Source organism: Mobula birostris, chromosome 4 (genome assembly GCF_030028105.1).
Source record: "Mobula birostris isolate sMobBir1 chromosome 4, sMobBir1.hap1, whole genome shotgun sequence".
NCBI classification, from domain to species: Eukaryota; Metazoa; Chordata; class Chondrichthyes; order Myliobatiformes; family Myliobatidae; genus Mobula; species Mobula birostris.
The window spans coordinates 49856240-49881026 of record NC_092373.1 but is presented as its reverse complement, the minus strand read 5'-3'; the positions used below and the strand labels follow the sequence as shown (position 1 = coordinate 49881026).

Below are 24787 nucleotides of genomic sequence, written 5' to 3'. Positions count from 1 at the left end.
TGCGAACTGTACTAAGCTGAACTGAACTCTGCATCACTTAAGACTGATCATTTTACCCCTAGACTGCGATAGAGCTTGGTTTGATTCCTATTACCCTAGTTCTGTGTACATGTGTGTATTATCATTGCTAACCTGTTGCATTTATATCCTTACGATTAGAGTACTGTGTTACTTATTTCTTTAATAAAACTTCATTAGTTCCTAGTAATCCAGACTCTAACGAGTGGTCCATTTCTGCTGGTTTGGCAACCCAGTTACGGGGTACGTAACACCCTAAACCGTGGTCCTTCCCCACCGGGCCCTTGCGGTGGCTGCACCAAGTTTCAGTGCGTCCCTCAGCACGTACTCCTGCAGCCGAGAATGTGCCAGTCGGCAGTATTCTGCCATGGATGTCTCCATGTGCTGGTAGATCATCAAGCTTCAGGCCAACCAAAGAGCGTCTTTCACCGAGTTGATGATCTGCCAGCATCACCGGATGTTGGTCTCCGTGTGCGTCCCCAGGAACAGCCCGTAGATCAGTGAGTCCTCTGTTACGCAGCTGCTGGGGATGAAACATGACACTAGCCCGTCCATCCTCCTCCACACCCTCTCTGCGAACTGACAGTGTGCAAAGAGGTGGGTCACTGACTCCTCCTCACTGCAGTCCTCCCGTGGGCAGCAGGGTGTGGAGGCAACGTTCCGGGCATACAGGAGGGCTCTGACTGGGAGGGCCCCTTTCACCGCCAGCCAGGCGAGGTCCTGATGCCTGTTGGTGAGGTCTGGCGATGAGGCAATTTGCCAGATGATAATGCCTTGTTAGAGGAAAATGGTCAGATGGGTTCAAGCTGACAGGAAAGTGACAGTAACTTAAATAACCATATATTACAACGGTGGTGTGCAGAAGAGCATCTCTGAATGCACAACACATCAAACCAAGTGAATGAATGGGCTACAGCAGCAGAAGAGCACACTGGGTTCCACTCTTGTACCTAATAAAATGGCTGCTGAGTGTATTGTATTTTTTGAAACATGTAAACACGTGTAAACATGCACAGCATCAGCCTACCTCTGCATCATAGGGGTCCTGCAAAACAGCTGATTCCAACAACAAGACAGCATTGGGCAGATCCCCCTCCTTCTGCTTCTTTAATGCTTCCTCAAATGCATTGGGCCAGTCTTTATAGGGATTGTCAGTGTGAAAATAATAGCCCTGCAGCAAAAAGTTAATATTATTAAAAATTGTAAGTATTGTTAATAGCCAGCTTTTTAGAACTAAACCAATTTCTATGCTATATTGACTGTCCTGTTGTACATACTATTTACTAAAAAATTACTATAAATTTCACATTGCACATTTATAAACAGTTTGTAGATGGAGACATAACGTAAAGATTTTTACTCTTGTACGTGAAGTATGTAAGAAATAAAGTCAATTCAATTCAATTAGTTAGCTGCCTGATACACATCTTAATAGTGTAAATTCATCCATCCAATATTAACTCAGTATTTACTAGGTTGCAACAATTCAATCATTTATGAATTACAAAACTCAACTCCATTCAAATAAAATCTGTTGAACTCCTTCCACCCTCACTTCTTATTCATGTGCTGCTTTAACTGCTCACTTGCTGTTATCATTTGATTATTCAGCAGAAAATTACCTTCTCATGTGGGGAGACAGTTGTACTTGTTGGTGGCTGCTCACTTCCTGCGATCCAATTTCTACGTGCCATTTCTTCCCATTCATCTTGCATTTTATCCCAGAATTCTGTGTCAGACTGGGGGGGGGCGGGGGGGGGAGGAAAACTAAGATTCAACAATTGAAAAACACCTGAGAACTCTTGACAGCAATTCGTAAACATCAGATGTTTAATTAAGCTGGTGTGTCACTCTACACTGAAGTACTTGCCAGATAAATCTGAAATTGATTGTGAAAGGAAATGGAAAACATCCACCTTCTGTTGCTTACATAAAACAGCAGTATCATTCCAGGATTGGCTTCAGAAAGATTTTCTTTGAATAGCTATGCAGCCTGATGGACACCAGTAACCACAGTGGAAAATGTATTGTAGCGCAAAAAGAGTTGAATATTTGATCTACAGTTAATACTTCACTTCTATCCAGCAAAGGTGAAGGACAGAAGTCTCTGTTGTAGCGTGAACAAAGTCACTGGAGAGACACTGAAGATAGAGGATACAGAAATGTTTTATTCAGCAAAAATGAGCAGCGGGCATCATGTTGAGAAGCTCTTGTAAGAACAGGCCTCCCGACCCAATATTACATGACATTTTTATATGCTAAAGATCAAAGGTAACAGCGGGACAATTCTACCATTACAACGTATTCACAAAACTTACTTTGAATTACATATAATCTTCACACACTTCCTTTTACGCACCCACACCCACACCCCATACACCCAAAATGAATGTTAATCAGCATTGTCTGGTTTACAATTAACATCAGGAAAACTATTGTTCAGGGTTGCATTTTAAATTCAATCTACAATCCACATTCACGTCTGAATATTGGTTGCTGGTGAAATTAATATTTGCTACATACTCTAACTCCAGAATATGCCCTAACAGTCTCCTTTTCTACAACTCTAAGCAGCATTATAGATATACAGGAATTGATTTAAGTATTTCGGAAAATAATTTCAATTATGGGCATTGTTAGCTATTTATTAGCGTATATTTGATTGCAAATTTTTTTCCATGGTTTTGTATGCTGGGCTGTAAGCATGTAGGCTAGGCTATTAGTTTCTGATCAGTGCAGGAATTGTGTCTTGGAATTACTGGTTAAAATGACAGGACAACCGTTAGCACTCGATTACCAAATATTAGTCACGTAGCCTCTCAGGCTGGCCTATTTTTTTCTCAGAGTCACTTAGAGCAGGGCTTGTGTGTGACCTTGCTTTCCTGGCACTTTGCCTGGCCTTTCCTCCAGCTCTGGTTGCAAGCCACTATTTGCACACAGCACACACAAAATGCCGGAGGAACTCAGTAGGTCAGGCAACATCTACGGAGGGAAATAAGCAGCGACTTTGGACTGGGAACCTGGGAACACACATCAAAGTTGCTGGTGAACGCAGCAGGCCAGGCAGCATCTCTAGGAAGAGGTACAGTCGACGTTTCAGGCCGAGACCCTTCGTCAGGACTAACTGAAGGAAGAGTGAGTAAGGGACTGGGACCCTTCATCAGCACTGGAAAGGAAGGGGGAAGAAGCCAGCTAGGCTTATCAAGTTCAAGTTTAATTGTCATTCAACCAAGCATGAATACTCATGAATACAGCCAAATGAAACAGTGTTCCTCCGGGGCCACAGTGTAAAACACAACAGCAACAGTCATGCACTGCGTGAGATAACAGTAAAATACGAGTCACTCAAAAAACATGCTTTCCTTTATTATAAATTACAAAATAAGTAAGTATTGCAAAAATGAAAGAAATAACGTGGTAGCATTCATGCACCATTCAGCATTCTGATGGTTTAGGGGCAGAAGCTGTTTCTGAATCATTGGCTGGGAGTCTCCTCCCTGATGGTAGTAACAAGAAGACAGCATGTCACCCGTCATGAGCCATTCACAACACACATTTGCTCCTCCAGTCTGTTGTCGCTGGCACTGGTTATATGTTACCTTCTTTCAAGAAAGACAAGGAAACTGTCCGTGAGCGAATTGTATGTTTGGTAGTATGTGGAAGCTATCAAATCTGGGTTTAAATCTTTGAGTAATGGTAGGACTGGTTCCATAAGGTTGTTATAGCTGGGGAATGGGTTGTTAGTAGCAATAAGCTCTCATATCTGTTAAATGTTCCCAGTGGCTTGTGTCTCAAATAGCCTCTGACAACCAAATCCAGCTCCTGGCCTTCACGTGTGGCTTGCTGCTAATCTGGCAGAACCATTTCTACTGACAGGAAAAAAGCCAAAGGCGGCTTACTTGTGCCTTAAAACCAGTCGCTTCGTGCAGATGGACTTCATTAGCCATGGTTGGAAGCTTAACTAGGAGAAGTAAAACCCTGATCTCAAACCTCCACTGCTTTCTGGCTACACCCACTCGTGGGGGAGGCTTTGGGAATAAACCCCGAGGAAAGATCTGGAGTTGCAGTCCTATGTTGAGTTCAATGCTGACTGTAAACTCCTGCAATGCAGCTGGTGTTAAACTGTATCGGTCTCTGCCGTTCCTTTCGATTCATCAGCTGTGTGGAGAGGGGGGAGGTTCCTACATGGGCAACAGCTTGTTCACCATGTCGTACTGCCCAGGCCTGCATATTGAAAAAGGGCGCACATCCATGGTTAACCTGGGGCCTCAATGGTAAGACTGTAAGAATGTGGTAGATCTTATGAATGTTAGAGTACAAGTCTTGAAAGAAATAAGTTTTCATTATGTGAGTGAGACAACTGTACAGTAGTCTGTGAGGCTAGTGATGCCATTGTTGGGAGGTGGGATTTAATGGCTGTATGCTGAACTTGAGCTCAAGTACTATATGTGCTGATCAAACCTCTGCCAGTACCAGCTGTGTGAGCCCTCATTTCATTGCAGCCTTCTATCATGTCAAGCATTTCAAATCTGTGGATCTGTTGCCAGTTCTGGGCAATGAACATTTCTCCTCAAATGGTCCAGTGATAGCTTCTATCAGCTCCAGCAAGCTTTAGTTGGTACAAGCCATACAATATTTGGGCTCATTAATATGAATAAACCAATAGAGAATTAAATTAGTTCTACACAATAATGAGATGGAAGCTCAAATTTTATGCAGGCCCTACACTGTATTAATGGGCACATCACAAAACAAGCTCATCTGCTCCAACAATTCTGCTTAAGAACCTCATTCATTCAATACCATTTACAGATTAAAAGAAAATGTAAAATCTGATCATCACTTATTAATTCAGAATATTATAGAGAAAGAAAGCTGAAGGCTGGTTGAGTTGCTAGTTAGCATCAACATTATAAAATTAAAAAGGACTAAATAAATCAAATGTGATATAGTTTCACATTGTATTCATAAGGCCACTGTAAGACATCAAAGTTGCAATAGATAAAGTAAAACAGAGCATGAGCAACAACAGCATCTGGAATTTTGTGATTCCAGAAAAGTATGACATACTACTGCTGACTGAGCAAGTGCAGAAAACCAAATGAAACATGATCCAGGAAGACAGAAAGAGGACAGATGGCATTATTAGAGTTTAGAAAGAACGAGAAGGACAATAACCAAAATACTCCTGCACGTTGAATGGATATGTAATTTGCAAGTTTCTAAAGCTTTCTGAAGAACCCAACTGAAATGACTCGGAGCTTCATGTATGGGTACATAAAGTGGCCATTGCAGAGTCTTACCTAGGGTAACGGGGTTTGCTGTACTGCTGCCACAAATTAACAAAGTGCAATAAATGCAATATAGATTAGGGATTGTTTTGAATGCATGTAGGACACAGGTAGATGTGAGAGAGGAGTGCCTTTGGTTGGGATTGCAAGCCCGAGGAATAAGTAAATTCAACAAATTAACATGGACCTATTCCGTCAGTTTCTAATGCCGGTTTAAGACCTGGTATCATCACGTGTACTGATGTACATTACAAATGTTTATTTTGCATGTCACCTGTACAAACTATTTCATTACAGTATTGCATTGAGGTAGTACAAGGGAAAGCAATTACAGCAGAATAAAGTGTTACAGTTGCAGAAGTGCAGTGCTGTGCAGGCAGATAACAAAGTGCTAGGCCATAACAGGGCAGATTGTGAGGTCAAGAGTCCAGTTTACCCTACTAGTTCACCATCCACCTTTAAATTTCACAGAGGCAGATGAGATTGCCTGTTTGTGCAGACATTACATATTGTTTGCCATTGGAATAGACATCTGGAGTCCTGTGTGTGTTAGGTGTTAAAGACTCACAAAAGAACCAGAACTCAAATTGCAAATACAGCTAAACCAGGATGAAAGTCTCCACCTTCCAATTCATTTGGAAAAATAAACTATGAGTGGATTGCCCAGCACCAAAAACGGTGCCACATTGTAACCTAAGTTACGGGCTAATGTACTTCTTACATTTCTAAGCTGCAAAGAATCCCACTGTTAATTTCTATATTCTAATGTCAGAAAAAAATAGGAGGGAGAAATTCAGAAACCTCAACTGCTGCCTTTGCTCTTTCAAACTCTTCCTCTGTTGACTGGTTTCGAGTTAGTAGTGCACTTCCCCAACGTTGTTCCTTGGTCATTCGATTCTAGTGTGACAGGAACACAACATTAGTATATGCTGTAATGAAAATAACTCCATTTTAAAAACATGCGCTTTTTAAAGATTTACCTAATATTTAAATTGACTGTCATAAGCAATATAATTATTAACTTGGGGAAGCACAGTAGAAACTAAATTCTAATTTAAAGGACATCTTTAGAAGTGTACAGTACAAGAGATCCTTCAACACACAATGTCTGTGCTGACTGTAATGTCAATTTAATCTAATCCTACCTACTTGCATGTTTACATCACTCCATTCCTTGTCTTTCTAAATGCCTTTTAAACGTCACTACAACATCTGCTTCCATCACCTCACCAGCAACATATCCTAGGCACCTTCCACACTGTGTGAAAAAAATGCATTCAAATCTCCTTTAAACTTCACCTCAATTTCAATACAACCAAGGAACTGATTGTTGATTTCAGAAGAAGGAAACCAATGGTCCATGAGCCAGTACTCAAAGGATCAGAGGTGGAGAGGGTTAGTAAATTTAAATTCCTGGGTGTCACTATCTCAGAGGACCCTCCTGGACCCATCATATAACCATATAACAATTATGGCACGGAAACAGGCCATCTCGGACCTTCTAGTCCTTGCCGAACTCTTATTCTCACCTAGTCCCACCGACCTGCACTCAGCACATAACCCTCCATTCCTTTCCTGTCCATATATCTATCCAATTTAACTTTAAATGACAACATCGGCTGGAAGTTCGTTCCACACAGCTATCACTCTCTGAGTAAAGAAGTTCCCCCTCATGCTACCCCTAAACTTTTGCCCTTTAACTCTCGACTCATGTCCTCTTGCTTGAATCTCCCTCAGTCTCAATGGAAAAAGCCTATCCACGTCAACTCTATCTATCCCTCTCATAATTTTAAATACCTCTATCATGTCCCCCCTCAACCTTCTACACTTCAAAGAATAAAGACCCAACTTGTTCAACCTTTCTCTGTAACTTAGGAGATGAAACCCAGGCAACATTCTAGTAAACCTCCTCTGTACTCTCTCAATTTTATTGACATCTTTCCTATAATTCAGTGACCAGAACTGTACACAATACTCCAAATTTGGCTTCACCAATGCCTTTTACAATTTCAACATTACATCCCAACTCCTATACTCAATGCTCTGATTTATAAAGACCAGTATACCAAAAGCTTTCTTCACCACCCTATCCACATGAGATTCCACCTTCAGGGAACTATGCACCATTATTCCTAGATCCCTTTGTTCTATAGCATTCTTCAATGCCCTACCATTTACCATGTATGTCCTATTTTGGTTAGTCCTACCAAAATGTAGCACCTCACATTTATCAGCATTAAACTCCATCTGCCATCTTTCAGCCCACTCTTCTAAGTGGTCTAAATCTCTCTGCAAGCTTTGAAAACCTACTTCATTATCTACAACACCACCTATCTCAATATCATCTTGCATATGTACTAATCCAATTTACCACCCCATCATCCAGATCATTAATATATATGACAAGCAACTGCAAAGAACGCACAACAGCAACTCCACTTCCTCAGGAGTCTGCAGAGATTCAGCATGTCATCAAAAACCTTGGGAACTTTCTATAGATGTGTGGTGGAAAGTGTGCTGACTGGCTACATTACAGCCTGGTATGGGAACACCAATGCCTTTGAGTGGAACATCCTACAAGAGGTAGTAGATCTGACCTAGTGCATCACGCGTAAAACCCACCCAACCATTGAGCACATCTACATGAAATGTTGTTGTAGAAAAGCAGCATCCATCGTCAGAGATCCCCAGCACCCAGGCAATGCTCTTTTCTCGCTGCGGCCATCATCAGGTAGAGGTATAGATGCCTTAGGACTCACACCAGCAGGTTCAAGAACAGTTGCTACCCCTCAATGATCAGGCTCTTGAACAAAAGCGGATAGCTACAGTCATTTAAGGACTCTGTTATATTGTTACTTCATGCGCATTATCTATTGCAATTTATTTGTATCTGCATTTGCATAGTTTGTTTACAGTTAACAGTTCCTGATGTTTACCGTTCACAATTACTGTTCTATAGATTTGCCAAGTATGCCTGCACAAAAAGAATCTTAGGGTTGTACGTGGTTACATGTATGTACTCTGATAATAAATTTTACTTTGAACTTTCAAGTCTATGCCCTCTAGTATTTGGCATTTCCACCCTTTATCCATGCTCCTCATAATGTTACAAACTTCTGTCAGATCGCCCCTCAGTCTTTGCTGCTCCAGGGAAAACAATCCAAATTTGTCCAAACTCTGCCGATAGCTATTGATCTCTAATCCAGGTAACATCTTGCTGAATGTCCTTTGCACCCTCTCCAAAGTTTATACATCCTTTCCATAATGTGACAATCAGAACTGCACTGCATTGCACACAAGTGTGAACTAACCAAAGTTTTTTTTACAGCTGCAACATGACTTCCAATTTCTATATTCAGTACCCCGACCTATAAAGGCAAATATGCTGTATGTCTTCTTTATCACTTTATGTATTTAGCCACATTAAATCAGGTAAAAGTTTGGGATGCAACCTATTTTTGAGTGAATTTAGTACTTAATAATTGCATGACTGTAAGTAAAACTAAATTACAAATATTCTGATTTTCTAATTAGAATATTTAATTAGCTAAATAAGTGAAAAAGACCATGAAACCAGCAGGTTATTGTAAAAATGCAGCTCATTCACACTAGGCCATTTGAAATTAGATCTCCTGCTCAAATCCACTTCTGCTTGCAAGCAGCTAGCTGTTTTTCCAGGGTTCACCCAGGAGGCCAAATGCAAATAAGCCCTGTTGTTAAAATTGCCTGATCTCAAACTTCAGAGCATTTTAAGAGTTATTAGCCATCCCACTCCAAAGCCACTGCAGAGAGTTAAAATTGACACACAGATGTCAAAACCATCATTTAGTTTTGGCCACTTGTCCTGAGAAGGTCACTGTACATTTCTAAACACAAAATACTGCACAATTGTTACACATTTTATTGAAATCTATTCTTGATATATAATTGAAATTTATGTTACCTGTGTTGTTGGTATCTGTTCCAGTTCTGTTGATGATGAATGCAGTTCTGTTGCAGTTTTACCTGTTACAGCCTCAGATTGGACCTTATTTTCTGTAGACCTGTATGGTATCATAAATATTTTTATTGTTTCCATACTTAAATATTTGAGGCAGGTAACAATATGTACTTTCCAATGAAATAACAAAATTACCAGTTATTTGTAGCCAGAAGCTGGCTAAGATTTTCATCAGATACTTATAAGAATCATCAAAAGAAGGTTGTAAACAATTTTGAAAGTAATGGAAATTTTTTTCAGTTGTGAAGATTGAGTGAATTGCCTCTCTTCTTGACATATTGAAGAATAGCCAGTGAGAATTTATTTGGGACCTGCTGTGTATGGCAGAAATATTAATGAGTACTTTACATAAAATAAATTATCTTGATATATTATCGTATAATATATCTTCAAAAATAATACTGCATTAATTAGTTACCTATTTTTTTAAAATAGTTTTAGTTAAGTTTAGCTAATAGTCCCCAGTCAAAGATGAGAACCTGTTAAAAATCAGTTACAGCCAGCAATGCCCGTCCTCAACTTTGTCATCTGCTAAGGACGAGTTAAAAATGACTATCTCACAGTACTGCCTGAAGCCTTGTTACTTCTAAAAGAGTACTTCGCTACTCTGGTATGCACACACCGCCAGTAAGCTAAGTCCTCCAGGCAATGTTAAGTAAAGTGATGAGGGACCGTAGGCAGCAATTCCCTGCTGGAGGAATCAGCCCACAAGACCAAAATTGAAGTAAACAATTGAAATAAATTAACACATTGTTAAAGCTTTTAGTAAATGTTAGTTAAAATACACAATTATTTAAAAGTATTAAGCTAAGGCGATATAATCTTTAACCTTTACTTTCTCATTGTTAGTCTGACAGTTCAGAGCTGATAATAAGAGGTATCGAATCCTGTGCCAGGTCTAACATGGTGTGGTGTCCTTGACCTCCAATGCGGACATTGAGAAAATTTAGCCAGAATAGGAGTGGGAAAATAAACGGACAGATTCTACTTTCTAAATCGGTTATAGGGCAGAAATTTCAGATGAGACGGCTCATTATAAAAGTACAGAGCTACTGTTGTTTAAATGGATGAGTACAATGGTTCCGTTGGAATCTGGTGTGATCCAGAACCCATATGTTTATATAGTTTTCTCACGAAATGGTCAATAACCATCTAAGAAATGCCTTTAGTATTGTAATTACAGCTCAAATAAATTTAATCCTGCAATGACAAATATCAAGTCTTTCTTTTGCCATTTAACTTGGACAATGGTCTTATGTATTTATATTTATAGTTTTTTTTATTATTGTTCTCTTTATCTTATTGTGTTTTTTGTGTGCTGCACCAGATCTGCAGTAACAATTATTTCATTCTCGTTTACACTTGTGTACAAGAAATGACACTAAACAATCTTGAAGTATGAATAAAATAAAGAAAGTTGTTGCCCTCACCCACTTTCTTGAAAATGAATTTCATTAAAGAAACAAAAGCACTACATATTGAAAGTACATGCAGATCAGTTAGCACTCTTAGAGTGAAAGCTGTCCAGTGTTAAAATGGCAACTAACAAGCTGCTGGAGGAACGTAGTGGGTCAAGCAGCACCTGTGAGGCATAGGCTTGGTCAAAGCTTTGAGATGTTGCCTCTACAGATGTTGCTTGACCTGCTCTGTTCCTCCAGCAATTTGTTCATTTTCACTCCGGATTCCAGCATCTGTCGTCTTTTGTAATAGTTGTCTATCATTACATCTTCTAATATCCCTTGAACCAAGACTTTAACATAATCTTCATGTGCAACTTCAGTTTTTCCAGAAATATTTTTAAATATTATTGAAGATATATTTTGTCACCTCATTTTCCTTCCTGTACTTGGGTTGCACTGCAGACTCTGACAAAGTTAACAGTGGAAATTTTACATCATCATGGTTCTAAAATGTGCTTCCTGGATGCTGACCTTCCTTCACATTTCATTTATTTTGTATATGCATAATAGTTATGCTGTAAAGCTTTTAATATGTATTGAATGAATTTTTTTTACACATTACTAATAAAATTTGAATTTAATATGAACTTTACTGAACTTATTAATAAACATTATTTGGACCGTGGGAGGATACCAGGGGTTGGCAGGGTATTGAAAACACTGCTGGTACATTTTTGCAGTTAAGTGCTCTCCAAGACGACTCTCTTTAATCTCTCAAACATGAGGAAATCTGCAGATGCTGGAAATTCAAGCAACACACACAAAATGCTGGTGAACGCAGCAGGCCAGGCAGCATCTACAGGAAGAGGTACAGTCGACGTTTCAGGCCGAGACCCTTCATCAGGACTAACTGAAAGAAGGGACAGTAACAGATTTAAAAATTGGAAGGGGAAGGGGGAGATCCGAAATGATAGGAGTAGACAGGAGGGGGAGGGATGGAGCTAAGAGCTGGAAAGTTGATTGGCAAAAAGGATACGAGGCTGGAGAAGGGAGAAGATCTTGAGACGGGAGGCCTAGGGAGAAAGAAATGGGGGGGGGGAGCACCAGAGGATGAGCAAGGAGATATAGTGAGAGGGACAGAAGGAGAAAAGAGAGAGAGAGAGAGAGAGAGAGAGAGAGAGAGAGAGAGAGAGAGAAAATAAATAAATAATAGATGGGGTATGAAGGGGAGGTGGGGCATTAACGGAAGTTTGAGAAGTCAATGTTCATGCCATCAGGTTGGAGGCTACCCAGACGAAATATAAGGTGTTGTTCCTCCAACCTGAGTGTGGCTTCATCTTGACAGTAGAGAAGGCCGTGGACAGACATATCAGAAAGGGAATGGGACGTGTGGCCACTGGGAGATCCTGCTTTCTCTGGTGGACAGAGCGGAGGTGTTTGGCAAAACAGTCTCCCCAGCTTCGGGTTTACATTGATATTTGAGAGGGAAAAAATAAAATCCAATATGTCGGTATTTCAGTGGAATAAAGGTAATTACAATGGCATGAGAGGTGAACTGGCCGAAGTTGACTGGAAAGGAACATTTGCAAGGACAGCAGAGTGGCAATGGCTGGAGTTTCTGTGAAAAATGAGGGAAGTGCAAGACATAAATAATCCAAATAAGAAGAAATTTTCAAAGGGAAGAAGGACACTACCGTGGCTGACAAGTGAAGTCAGAGCCAAAGTAAAAGTAAAAGAGAGGGCACACAAAGAAGCCAGAGCTAGGGGAAGATAGAGGATTGGGAAGCTTTTAAAAACTTTCAGAAGGAAACTAAGAAGGTCATTAGGACCTGGGGCTCCACAGGGGACTGTCTTGTCTCCCTTTCTCTTCACCATTTACACCTCGGACTTCAACTACTGCACAGAGTCTTGTCATCTTCAGAAGTTTTCGGATGACTGCCATAGTTGGATGCATCAGCAAGGGAGATGAGGCTGAGTACAGGGCTACGGTAGGAAACTTTGTCACATGGTGTGAGCAGAATTATCTGCAGCTTAATATGAAAAAGACTATGGAGCTGGTGGTAGACCTGAGGAGAGCTAAGGTACCGGTAACCCCTGTTTCCATCCAGGGGGTCAGTGTGGACATGGTGGAGGATTACAAATACCTGGGGATACGAATTGACAATAAACTGGACTGGGCAAAGAACACTGAGGCTGTCTACAAGAACGGTCAGAGCCGTCTCTACTTCTTGAGGAGACTGAGGTCCTTTAACATCCGCCGGACGATGCTGAGGATGTTCTACGAGTCTGTGGTAGTTAGTGCGATCATGTTTGCTGTTGTGTGCTGGCACAGCAGCCTGAGGGTAGCAGACACCAACAGAATCAGCAAACTCATTCGTAAGGCCAGTGATGTTGTGGGGATGGAACTGGACTCTGTGGTGTCCGAAAAGAGGATGCTGTCTAAGTTGCTTGCCATTTTGGACAATGTCTCCCATCCACTACATAATGTACTGGTTGGGCACAGGAATACATTCAGCCAGAGACTCATTCCACTGAGATGCAACACAGAGCGTCATAGGAAGTCATTCCTGCCTGTGGCCATCAAACTTTACAACTCCTCCCTTGGAGGGTCAGGCACCCTGGGCCAATAGGCTGGTCCTGGACTTATTTCCTGGCATAATTTACATATTACTATTTAACTATTTATGGTTTTATTACTATTTAATTGTTTATGGTGCAACTGTAACGAAAACCAATTTCCCCCGGGATCAATAAAGTATGACTATGACTATGACTATGACTAGGAAGGGAAAGATGAATTATGAAACGAAGCTGGTGACTAATTATCAAAGAAGATACTAAAAGCTTTTTTAAGTATATAAAGGGTAAAAGAGAGTTGAGAGTAGATAGGACCAATGCAAAATGACGCTGGAGATATTATAACGAGAGATGCAGAGATGGCAGAGGAACTGAATGCGTATTTTGCATTAGTCTTTACAGTGGAAGATAACTGCAGTATACCGGACATTCAAGAGTGTCAGGAAAGTGAACTATGTGCAGTGAAAATTACAACTGAGAAGGTGCTCAGGAAGTTTAAAGGTCTGAGGGCAGATAAATCTCCTGGACCTGATGAAATGCACCCTTGGGTTCTGAAGGAAGTAGCTGGAGAGATTGTGTAGGCATTAACGATGATCTTTCAAGTATCAATAGATTCTAGCATTGTACCGGTTGACTGGAAAATTGCAAATGATACTTCGCTATTTAATAAGGGTGGGAGGCAGCAGAAAGGAAATTATAGACCTGTTAGCCTGGCATCAGTGGTTGGAAAGTTATTGGAATGGATTGTTAGGGATGAGATTACAGAGTACCTGGAGGCACATGACAAGATAGGCCAAAGCCAGCATGGCTTCCTGCAAGGAAAATCCTGCCCAACAAACCTACTGCAATTCTTTGAAGAAATTACAAACAGGATAGACAAAGGAGATGCAGTAGACGTGTTGTACTTGGATTTTCAGGAGGCCTTTGACAAGGTGCTGCACATGAGGCTGCTTAACAAGTTAAGAGCCCATGAAATGACAGGAAAGTTACCAGTGTGAGTGGAGCATTGGCTGATCAGCAGAAAACAGAGAGTGAGAATAAGGGGATCCTATTCTGGCTGGCTGCCAGTTACCAGTGGAGTTCCACAGGGGTCGGTTTTGGGACAGCTGCATTTTACGATGTATGGCAATGATTTGGGCTATGGTATTAATGGATTTGTGGCTAAATTTGCCAATGATACAAAGATAGGTGTTGGAGTGGGTAGGGTTAAGGAAAGAGAGAGACTTAGATAGTTTAGGGGAATGGGCAAAGTTGTGGCAAATGAAATACAATGTTGTCATGCACTTTGGTGGGAGAAATAAACAGGCAGACTATTATTTAGATGGGGAGAGAATTCAAAATGCAGAGGTGCAAAGGGACTTGGGAGTCCTTGTGCAAGATACCCTAAAGGTTAACCTCCAGGCTGAGTCGGTTGTGAAGAAGACGAATGCAATTTTGGCATACATTTCTAGAGGTACAGAATATAAAAGCAGGGGTGTAATGTTGAGGCTCTATAAGGCACTCATGAGACCACGCGGAGTATTGTGTGCAGTTTTGAGCTCCTTATTTTAGAAAGGATACACTGACATTGGAGAGGGTTTAGAGAAGATTCACAAGAATGATTACAGGAATGAAAGGGTTACCGTATGCGGAACATCTGGCAGGTCTTGAGCCATATTCCCTGGAGTTCAGGAGAATGGGAGGGTTTTCATAGAAACATTCCGAATGTTAAAAGGCCTAAACAGATTAGGTATGGCAAAGTTATTTCCCATGGTAGGGGATTCCAGGACAAGAAAGCACGACTTCAGGATTGAAGGGCATCCATTTAGAACTGAGATGTGGAGAAATTACTTTAGTCAGAGAAGAAAGCCCTTAACTCCGAGTGAAGTCATTGGGACACCGTCAGGATGGCGTTTTTTTAGGAGGCTTTCTTATTTTTACGAGGCCGAGTTGCTAGCTCAACACTCAACCTAGCATGGATGGAAAGCGTGCAAGGGAGCTGGCTGGATTCGAACTCGGGAGCCTTTGCTCCGAAGTCCAGCGCTGATGCCACTACGCCACCAGCCGGCACAGAGGGTGGTAAATCTGTGGAATTTGTTGCCATGAGCAGCTGTGCAGGCGAAGTCATTGGGTGTATTTAAGGCAGAGATAGATAGGTCCTTGATTAGCCAGGGCATCAAAGGGTATGGGGCGAAGGAAGGGGAGTGGGGATGACTGGAAGAATTGGATCAGCCCATAATTGAATGGTGGAGCAGACTCAAAGGGCCGAATGACCTACTCCTGCTTCCACAGCTTATGGTCTTATTGTCAATTAGGACACTTCGGGACCAGTACATTTTTGACATAGTAACACAACTGCCCTACTGAGCTGAAATTTCACGGAAATAGCTAAAAAGGTATATAAAAAAAGGCAAACAATGTAACAAATTATGTATTTAAATAAAATACAGAACAAATTAGAACACTATGCAGCCCTGTGGATGACTGATTCCAGGCCGGTGCTACAAACTGAGGTGTTGCGGGAGATGGAACATCAGCATTTCGTTGTGGCGGATATACGGAAAAGTGACATGGCAGACTGTCAGTCTCCCCTTTCACTGTGAACATGAGTGATATCTCTCCATGTGTTGTTAGTGTGAGAGAGAGAGAGAGAGAGAGAGAGAGAGCCCATGGAATGTCAAACTGTTGGGTAAACAATAGATTTTGTTGACTGCAGATCGTGGTCTCTGGGTGCTTTGCTGATGCTTGGTGGGTGGTGGGTCCTGATGCATTTTGCTGAAATGGGTAGGAGGGAGGAGGAAGACCGATGCTTGCCGCTGCTTGCATGAGGGTGAGGGGGCTTTGGGGTTCTAACGTTTTTCTTTTGTTCATTCTTTTGGGGTTCTGTTTCTCGTGGGTGTCTGCAAAGACAAGTCTTTCAGGTTGTATACTGTATACATTCTCTGATAGTAAATGGAACCATTTGATCCAATAGTACTAATGCATTATAAAACTGTGTATTTGCTGCTAATAGTCAACGGAGAAATTCATCCAGTGTATGTTGCCATTTTTTCTTGATTCACTGTAAATGAACAAAATCAGCACGGACACCAAGTGCATTTGAAGGACAGGCTTCATACAATGCTATCAATGATTGGATCTTCCAAATTTTTATTTTCATTGTAACATTCAAGTTATTGTTGATACCTTCAGATTCTTCTAACTTGTGGAAGTAGTGAAATCATTTCATTCTCACTCCCAGCCGTTTCTGGCATTTCCAAGTCTGAAAGCTTGAAACCGAAGCCAGCAGAACAGTTCTGAATAGACTTACTGCTTATTTCTCACCAATTATCAGAGACAAAAATCACTACTGTTTGAACACAAACACACACAACTGATGCTATTTAGCAAACTATTCATTCTAAACACAGTGTAACATCCAATGGTCACGCAAGTACATGCGACCGAGACTAGTTGTAAACTGGTCAGCAACTCACAATCCTGCCCCAATTAAGCAACATAGTGTCCCAAGTAAACAAAGGGAATGAATAAAAGCAAGTTTTTCAATTTGTTTTTGTTCTTTAAGATTTGTCCCAAATAATTGGCTCCCCAGATTAACAGATGGCCTAATTAACTGGAATCCATTGCATATACAAATAGTTGCCTTTTTTTTTAAACAAGAGGAAGAAATTCACCCATCATATGGACGAATATGAGGTGTAGTTAGGTGGAGGAGGGGGACAGAGTGGGAGTGTCTGCTTCAGAAGTTTCAAAGTACAGTAAAACATACAACAGTAAGCTGTATATTTAGCATATAAAATTGAGGACCAATATCTATGCAAGGTGTTTGAGAATCAACAAGAGAACAGATAATATTAGGTGCACTGAGAAAATTCCAATATTAGTTAGTATCTTTCTACTAGTAAGTGGCTCAGTTTCAAACCAGAATCAAGCTGGTTTAGTCAACAGGAATCAGTATCAGGTGGACCTCTGCCATGGAATGTGTGGCAGTTAGAAAGCTAAAAGAGTAAAATACAACTTATTATGAAGTTCAAATCAAATGAATAAAATCTTAAGATTAACGCTGGCACAGTTAGAAAATAAGTTCCAATAAAACTTGGAACTTTTGTTTAATAAGGATGTGGCTGTATGATCAACTAGCTTTTAAGACCATCATTAATGGATTTTTGTGGGTAATCTTATCAAGTGGTGCAGAATAAAGGTACAGAGGAGGTAATGGACATTATTCATCTGATAAAACAGTGACTCTTTCTGTTCTCATGTACAGCCGGGTTTTGGTACGAAGATAAACCAATCACAGGATAAGGGCTATTTCATAAACAGATTCTGCAAATACTGGAAACCTTGGACACCAAAGGCAGCAAGAACTCTGCAAGTCAGACAGTATCTATGGAGCGGGATAAACAGTCAACGTTTCGGACTGAGACGCTTCATAAGGACGAGAAAGGAAGGGGGCAGAAGCCAGATTCAGAAGGTGGTAGGAGGAACAGGAGGACAAACTGGCATGTGCTAGGTGAAACCAGGTGTGGGGGAAGGTGGGAGGGCAGGGGAGAGGGATGAAGAAGCTGGGAGGGGTCAGGTGGAAGAGGTAATGAGATGAAGTAGAAGAAATCTGATAGGAGAGCATGGTAGACCGTGGAAGAAAGGGAAGGAGGAGGAGAACAAGAATAGGGAATGGAAAAAGAGAGAAGGAGGGAGAAATTACTGCAAGTTGGAGAAATTAATGTCGCTGCCATCAGGTTGGAAGCTACCCACATGGAATATGAGGTGTTGCTCCTCCAACCTGAGTTTGTCTCAGCATGACAGTGAAGGACACATTAGAATGGTAATAGGAAATCAAACTAAATGGATAGCTACCAGGAGATCCTCCTTTTTGCAACAGACAAGAGCAAAGCTATTTCACATATTGATTCCACTTCATCACAAATTAAGTTCAACTAATTAAGTTGAGTTAAATTAAGTTCAATTGGTTCAACTGCTGTCAAAACTATGACACATGGGAAGGAGTATACAACATTGAGTTGAGATGCTAATGCCTCATGTTGCCAAAGACAATCATCTCAGTTGGAATGACACTCTATTTTGATGAAATGAGAGTGGTTTCTTTTGTGATTAACATTCAGTTGATGGAGAAAAAATTACTTAAGATAATAGCGAAAAACAAAATTTCAGGTTTGTTGTGTTGCAAACTTAAATTATTCACATATACTATGCAAGTTTGGTTAAAGTACTTGTTTAAGGATCTTGTTCAGATGTTCTACTTTTGTAAAAGACTTCACCCCCAAAGACATTTTGTAACATCATTTTCCCCTCTGAATGTGCAGGTGAATACGATATGCATTCAAACCTTGCGCTGTTTGAATTTAAAATTATTTAACTTTAAGTTCTCTATTATACAAGTGACAAAGAATAAATTGCAGGTTTCATATCAGAATGGATTCAGTCTGATTTGGGAACCTGAGCTTTCTCGTGGATCTAAGAACAAGAGAAAAACTCAGATTATTTATCTCAGAGGCATATGGTACCTTCCAGTCACAGGGTTAGGTTGCAGCAAAGAGAGACTAATAAGAAGAACATTTACCAGAGGAACTCTTGTGAAGCAATCCTGTTGGAACATCTCCTTTCTGTGACCCATTGTTCCTCAGGAGTCTTTGCACTCTGCAAATTCACTTCTTCCCACTTCTCTATACGTGGTGGGATACTAACTAAACAAAGTTGAAAAAAACATTGTTATTGCCAGGCAAGAGAATTTAAAAAAACTTCTTCTCTTGGTTGACAAAGTATAAATCTTCAATGTGTAAGTGGAGTGAGCTATTTTTAGCAAAAATAATAAAAACAATAGAAATAAGCAACTGGAGATTCTGTCAACTGAAGCAAAACCAAATTGCAGGAAGAACTCAGAGGTTCGAAGTACATCTGTGAAGGCAAAGGCGTGGTTGATGTTTTGAGTTGAGACCCTGCATCTGGACTATTTTTAACTTTTTATGTAATAGTTAAATCTTCATTTGTGTTCAATTAAGATCTTTTACTTCCTAATTAGAAAGGAAGTGAAAAGTTTGGCGCAAGTTGGTGGAAATGTCAAATATCAACAAGCACAGGTTTAAGCAAGAGGGTGAATGTTTAGAGGAGATCCACTCAGAGAATGGGAGGTGCCTGGAACACTAAGAGGGGAGAGCGGTGTTTAACAGGCATTTAGACAGACACATGAACAGGTAGGGAATGAAGGATATGGATTGCATGCAGATAAATGGGATTAAATAGATCTTCAGTACAGTCATGGTAGACCTAAAGCCTATGGATAGGCTCTGGGGATTTTAGCACCATTTTTTTTTTGCTCATGGCATATCTAATTAGTTAAGTCAGTCTCAGCAATAAAACAGAAAATGTTATAAATGCTCATTCTGGTCACCTCATTACAGGAAGGATGTGGATGCTATAGAAAGAGTGCAGAGGATATTTACAAGGATGTTGCTTGGATTGGAGAGCATGCCTAATGAGAATAGGTTAACTTGGCCTTCTCTCCTTGGAGCAACAGAGGATGACAGGTGACATGATAGAGGTGTGTAAGATGATGAGAGGCATTGATCGTGTGGATAACCAGAGGCTTTCCCCAGGGCTGAATGGCTAACACGAATGGGCATAGTTTTAAGATGCTTGGAAGTAGGTACAAGGGGGATGTCAGAGGTAAGTTTTTCACACTGAAGTGGTGGGTGCATGGAATGCACTGCCAGCAAAGGTGATAGAGGCAAATACAAAAGGGTCTTTTAAGAGACTCTTAGGTACATGGAGCTTAGAAAAATAGAGAGCTATGTGGTAGGGAAATCCTAGGCAGTTTCTAGAGCAGTTACATGGTCGGCACAACATTGTGCTGTAGGTTTTCTATGTTCTATTATCAGAGCTTGCATTTCAGATATATGACCTTTATTTGGTACTGATATAAAAATAATGAATAGAGGGTAGAGACGGGGTGGAACGTTGGGTGGGGTATTGGCAAATGGAATTTAATTCTGACAAGTCATGTCAGGTTTGATGTATCTGGGAAATTGAGACATTTATAGTATTTTAGGCCACTGAGGAATGTTGATGAACAGAGACCCACTAGGGCACCAACTCCATAGTTCCCATGAAAGTGGCAACGTGGGTAGATAAGGTGGTGAAAAGACCTACAGCATGTTTGCCTTCATTGGTCAGGGCATGAAATGCAAGAGTTGGAACATTGTGTTGCAACTTTACAAAGCACTGGTTAGACTGCACCTGAAGCACAGAGGATAGTTCTAGTCATCAGACCAAGGAAAGATGTCAATGCACTGGAAGATTGGATAGGATGGACTTACACACAATGGCCACTTTATTAGGTACATCTGCTCATTAATGCAAGTATGTAACACCCAATTATGTGGCAGCAAATCAGTGAATAAAAGCATGCAGACATGGTCAAGAAGTACAGTTGTTGTTCAGACCAAATATTAGAATGGGGAAGAAATGTGATCTAAGTGACTTTGACCATGGAATGATTGTTGGTGTCAGATGGGGTGGTTTGAGCATCTCAGAATCTGCTGATCTCCTGGGTTTTACCACACACAATAATATCTAGAGTTTACAGGGAACAGTACAAAAACAAAAGACATCCAGCGAGTGGCAGTTCTCAAAGTTCAAAGTACATTTATTATCAAAGTATGTATACTTTATACAACCTTGAGATTTGTCCCCTTACAGGCAGCCACAAAACAAAAAAAAAGAACATATTAAAACAAAAGAAGACCGTCAAACACCCAATATGCAGAGACAGAGAAAAAATAAATTGTACGAACAATAAAAGTAAGCAAGTAGCATTCAGGATTGAAGTTCATGAAAGTGAGTTCACAGACGCCCGTCAGTTAGTTGCTGTGGGTGAAAAAGCCTTGGTAATGAGAAGGGTCAGAGGAGAATGGCCAGACTGGTTCAAGCTGACAGGAAGGTGACAGTAACTCAGTTAGCCACACATTACAACAGTGGTTGGCCAAAGAGCAGATCTGAATGCACAATACATCAAACCTTGAAGTGTATGGGCTACTGCAGCACAAACGTAGCTATTTTCCCTAAAGTGAAGGAGGCAGCTTACTGGCACCTTAAAACCACTTGCTTTGAGCAGAGAGGCTTTGTCAGGCATGGTTGGCAGCTATCTAGAAGGAAAACTCTCATCTCAAACCGCCACTGCCTTGTGGCTATACCCACTCACGGGGAAGGCTTTGGGAGTAAGCCCAGAGGAAAAATCTGGAGTTGGTGTCCCTAAGGCAGTCCTACACATCGCTGGTAACAAACTGTGTCGGCCTCTGCTGTTCCTCTGGATACATCAACTGCATGGAGAAGGAGAGCCTGTTACATGGGCAACAGCTCGCTCTCCATATCGTGCTACCCTGGCTTGTGTATCCTATAGACAGCCGGGATGCATCACCCATGGTCAATGGAGGGCCACAAGATCAGGCAGATAGTCAAAATAATTTTCCTATGGCAGGGCTATCAAAACAAGAGGGTATAGATTTGAGGTGCAAGGAAGGAAATTGAGGGGATTTTTCATAGCACACAAAAGGAGGTAGGTATCTAGAACACAAAGGCAGAAGAGGTGGTTGAATCATATACAATTACTACATTTAAGAGGCATTCAGACAAACACTTAAATAGACAAGCCATAGAAGGGTACGAACCTAATGCAGGCAAGTAGGATTAGTGCAGATGGACAAAAAGATCGGCATTGATGTTTTAGGCCAAAGGACTTGTTTCTGTGCTGTATAAAACTTATAATGCTTAATTAGTAAATTTAACATTTCAGGCCTGTTTGCATCAGGTCTGGTGCTTCTGATAAATGTTAATCCAAAATGTTAATTTCAATCAGTGCTGAATTAGTCCTGGATTTTCTAGCCTAAAAATTCGTCACACTTGCGCATATTTCAATGAAAGACATGCTGGACCTCTCTGATGAAACTTCCAGGTTGAGTGGCAGCTGGTGGGACAGCTATCTTGGCACAACCCATCTAAGCATGGCCAATCTTTGCTTGGTGCCAATCATGAAATTAATGATACCACAGGTTCTGCTGCACATTTCCTCAAACCGGTATAAACTGGAGTTAGGGTTGGAGGAGGGGAGGGAACCTAAAAACCTACATCCCGTCTAGCAGAATTAGGAATCGAGATGAAGTTGATTATGAAGTATCATCACATTAGTGTCCCACACGCTTTGCTGTTCACTGATTGCAAGATTATTTAATATCTCAATGGAGCTCCCTGCTTTTAAAGTAATCATATATGACAAGCACAGAGTGATCACTGGACAGATCACCAGCACACAGCCTACTGCAATTTCAGAATCAGGACAGTCAGTTCACTGCAGCAGGTGCATACAGATTGCAGAGTACCTCACCTCCCCCAATTATTCTCTCCTCCACATCTTTTTTGAATCAGAATCATATATCATGAAATTTGCTGTTTTGTGGCAGCAATACATACAATATACTATAAATTATAAGAAGGTATACACACACATATAGGGAGGGCGCGAGAGGGACAGAGAGGGGGGAAGGAGGGAGACGGGGAGCGCGAGGGAGAGAGAGCACGCGCAAGTGGGAGAGAGAGGGCGCGTGGGAGAGAGATGGAGCACGCAGGAGAGAGAGAGAGAGAGAGAGAGAGAGAGAGAGAGAGAGAGAGAGAGAGAGAGAGAGAGATCGCACAAGAGAGTGAGAGAATATGCATGTGTCTTCAGGCTCCCACACCATCTGATGGTAGTAATGAGAAAAGGGCAGGTCCTAGCTGGTGGGGGTCCCTAATGATGGATGCTTTAATGATTTTCTGGTTTTATACTGTGGCTGTAAGAATTCTTTAAGCATGATAACTTCTCTGAAGTTAACACATTAATGGTGTGGCAGTTCCAAGTACTACTTCAAGGTCCTAACTATAGCATGAAATTTTCATACATCTTTGACCAATTCTGAAACCCCTCACAATATGGGAGTAAATCTTGGCACTACGCAGAGTACATATTTATTGTGCTAAAGAGGGTGAACAATTTCTTGGTATCTGATTCTGATTTCAAGTATCTGCAGTAATTTCCTTTAGTTGTACTTTAAGTTCAATTATTTATTCCAGCATTTTCTCTGTCTAGTAAAACTAAATTTGTTTGTTTAGTAACAAAAAAACTTCTAATATAAAGCTCCAATATTGCCCAAGAAATATACAAATATATGTGTTCCTATTAAAGCACCCAATTTATGACCTATGAAATAAGAAAGGATATTAATAAAATTAAAGCAGAAAATGTATACATGTAAATTTTTTGCAAGAAAACTTATTCATCTTATTTACCAAGTAGTTCAACAGTTACATTTGAAAATCTTATTACAAAAGTGAAAATGAGATCTAGATACAAAATTAAAAATTGTCATGTTCAGAAAATTCCAAGTATTAATCAGAAAATGTCAGTATCTATCATAGACAATTTATGGACCCTTCTTGGAGTTAAATTTCAAAGCTTTTATAGATTTAGGTTCAAAGTTCAAAGTAAATTTTTTAATCAAAGTACATATATGTCACCATATACAACCCAGAGTTTTGTTCTCTTAAATGGTTGCTTAGTTTACGCGAACTGTATGTAGGTCATCTAAATTTTAAATGATCAAGCAGCATGGCAGGGAAGCTTAAAATAATGTTAATGACCACAGAATATAATGAAATAATTCAGGATTGATTTGGTCCATACCAGCATCCAGGGATGGTCTATGTGGGGATTTGACACTCTGAGTACTTTGCTCAATTTCTACTTTGATTAGATCGGTGTCATCTGGCTCTTTTCTAAAGGAGGCAGTTTTAGCTGCTTCACTTCTTGAGGCAACATCAGATTTCTTTGTCTTATTACTGCTTGTCATAGCTGGCTCCATAAGGTCCAGGAGATCCAAAGCTGGTGACAGAACTGCAATATTAAATGGTATTATTAAAAGTGAATGAACAGTAGCCCAACTAGTAAAATAGATTTACATTAGTTTTCATGTGGAAATATTTTGATAATGGCATTTCAGCCTTTTTATCTTTAAAATTACTTCTCATGATTAATTTCTGACTTTGCTTGTCAGATATATTGTAATTTCAGGAACATTTTCCACACAGGTTTACGTCCATTTTTCAAAATGGCTGGAATATTACATGCATTTGAATCAGGCTTCTTATATGAAATAGTCAAGACTCCAATCCAACAATATTAAGCAGAAAAATAAAAATTATATCTTTATATAATTAGGATATATATTACAGACCATAAAAATCTGTTTCTAATAATTTTACAAGTAATTACCGTAGATTCAACAACACACTATAATAATGAAACTTTCACACCATTCTCCCAGTGGGGAGATCATGCTCAGAAGAGTTAATGGACAAAGAACAGCCATCAACACACTGCTGCCTTAATTTGTCAGCCTGTGTCCTGCAACTGTAGATTTTCTGATGAAAGAACTGCTCCTCTTAGGAAAACAAAAGACATAGCTAAAATAATTTTA

At 40.4% G+C, this 24787-nt stretch overlaps 1 protein-coding gene across 1 annotated transcript in view; it reads right to left on the bottom strand.

The window, feature by feature from the left end:
- The window catches only part of pex5la (peroxisomal biogenesis factor 5-like a), a 178381-nt gene that overhangs the window by 20670 nt on the left and 132924 nt on the right, over positions 1-24787 (bottom strand). The window contains exons 4-9 of the mRNA XM_072254557.1: positions 23995-24204; positions 18847-18970; positions 9253-9352; positions 6111-6206; positions 1641-1757; positions 1046-1189 (exon numbers count right to left, since the gene is read on the bottom strand). Of these exons, the coding sequence (XP_072110658.1) occupies positions 1046-1189; positions 1641-1757; positions 6111-6206; positions 9253-9352; positions 18847-18970; positions 23995-24204 (791 nt within the window). The remainder of the gene's footprint in view (positions 1-1045; positions 1190-1640; positions 1758-6110; positions 6207-9252; positions 9353-18846; positions 18971-23994; positions 24205-24787) is intronic.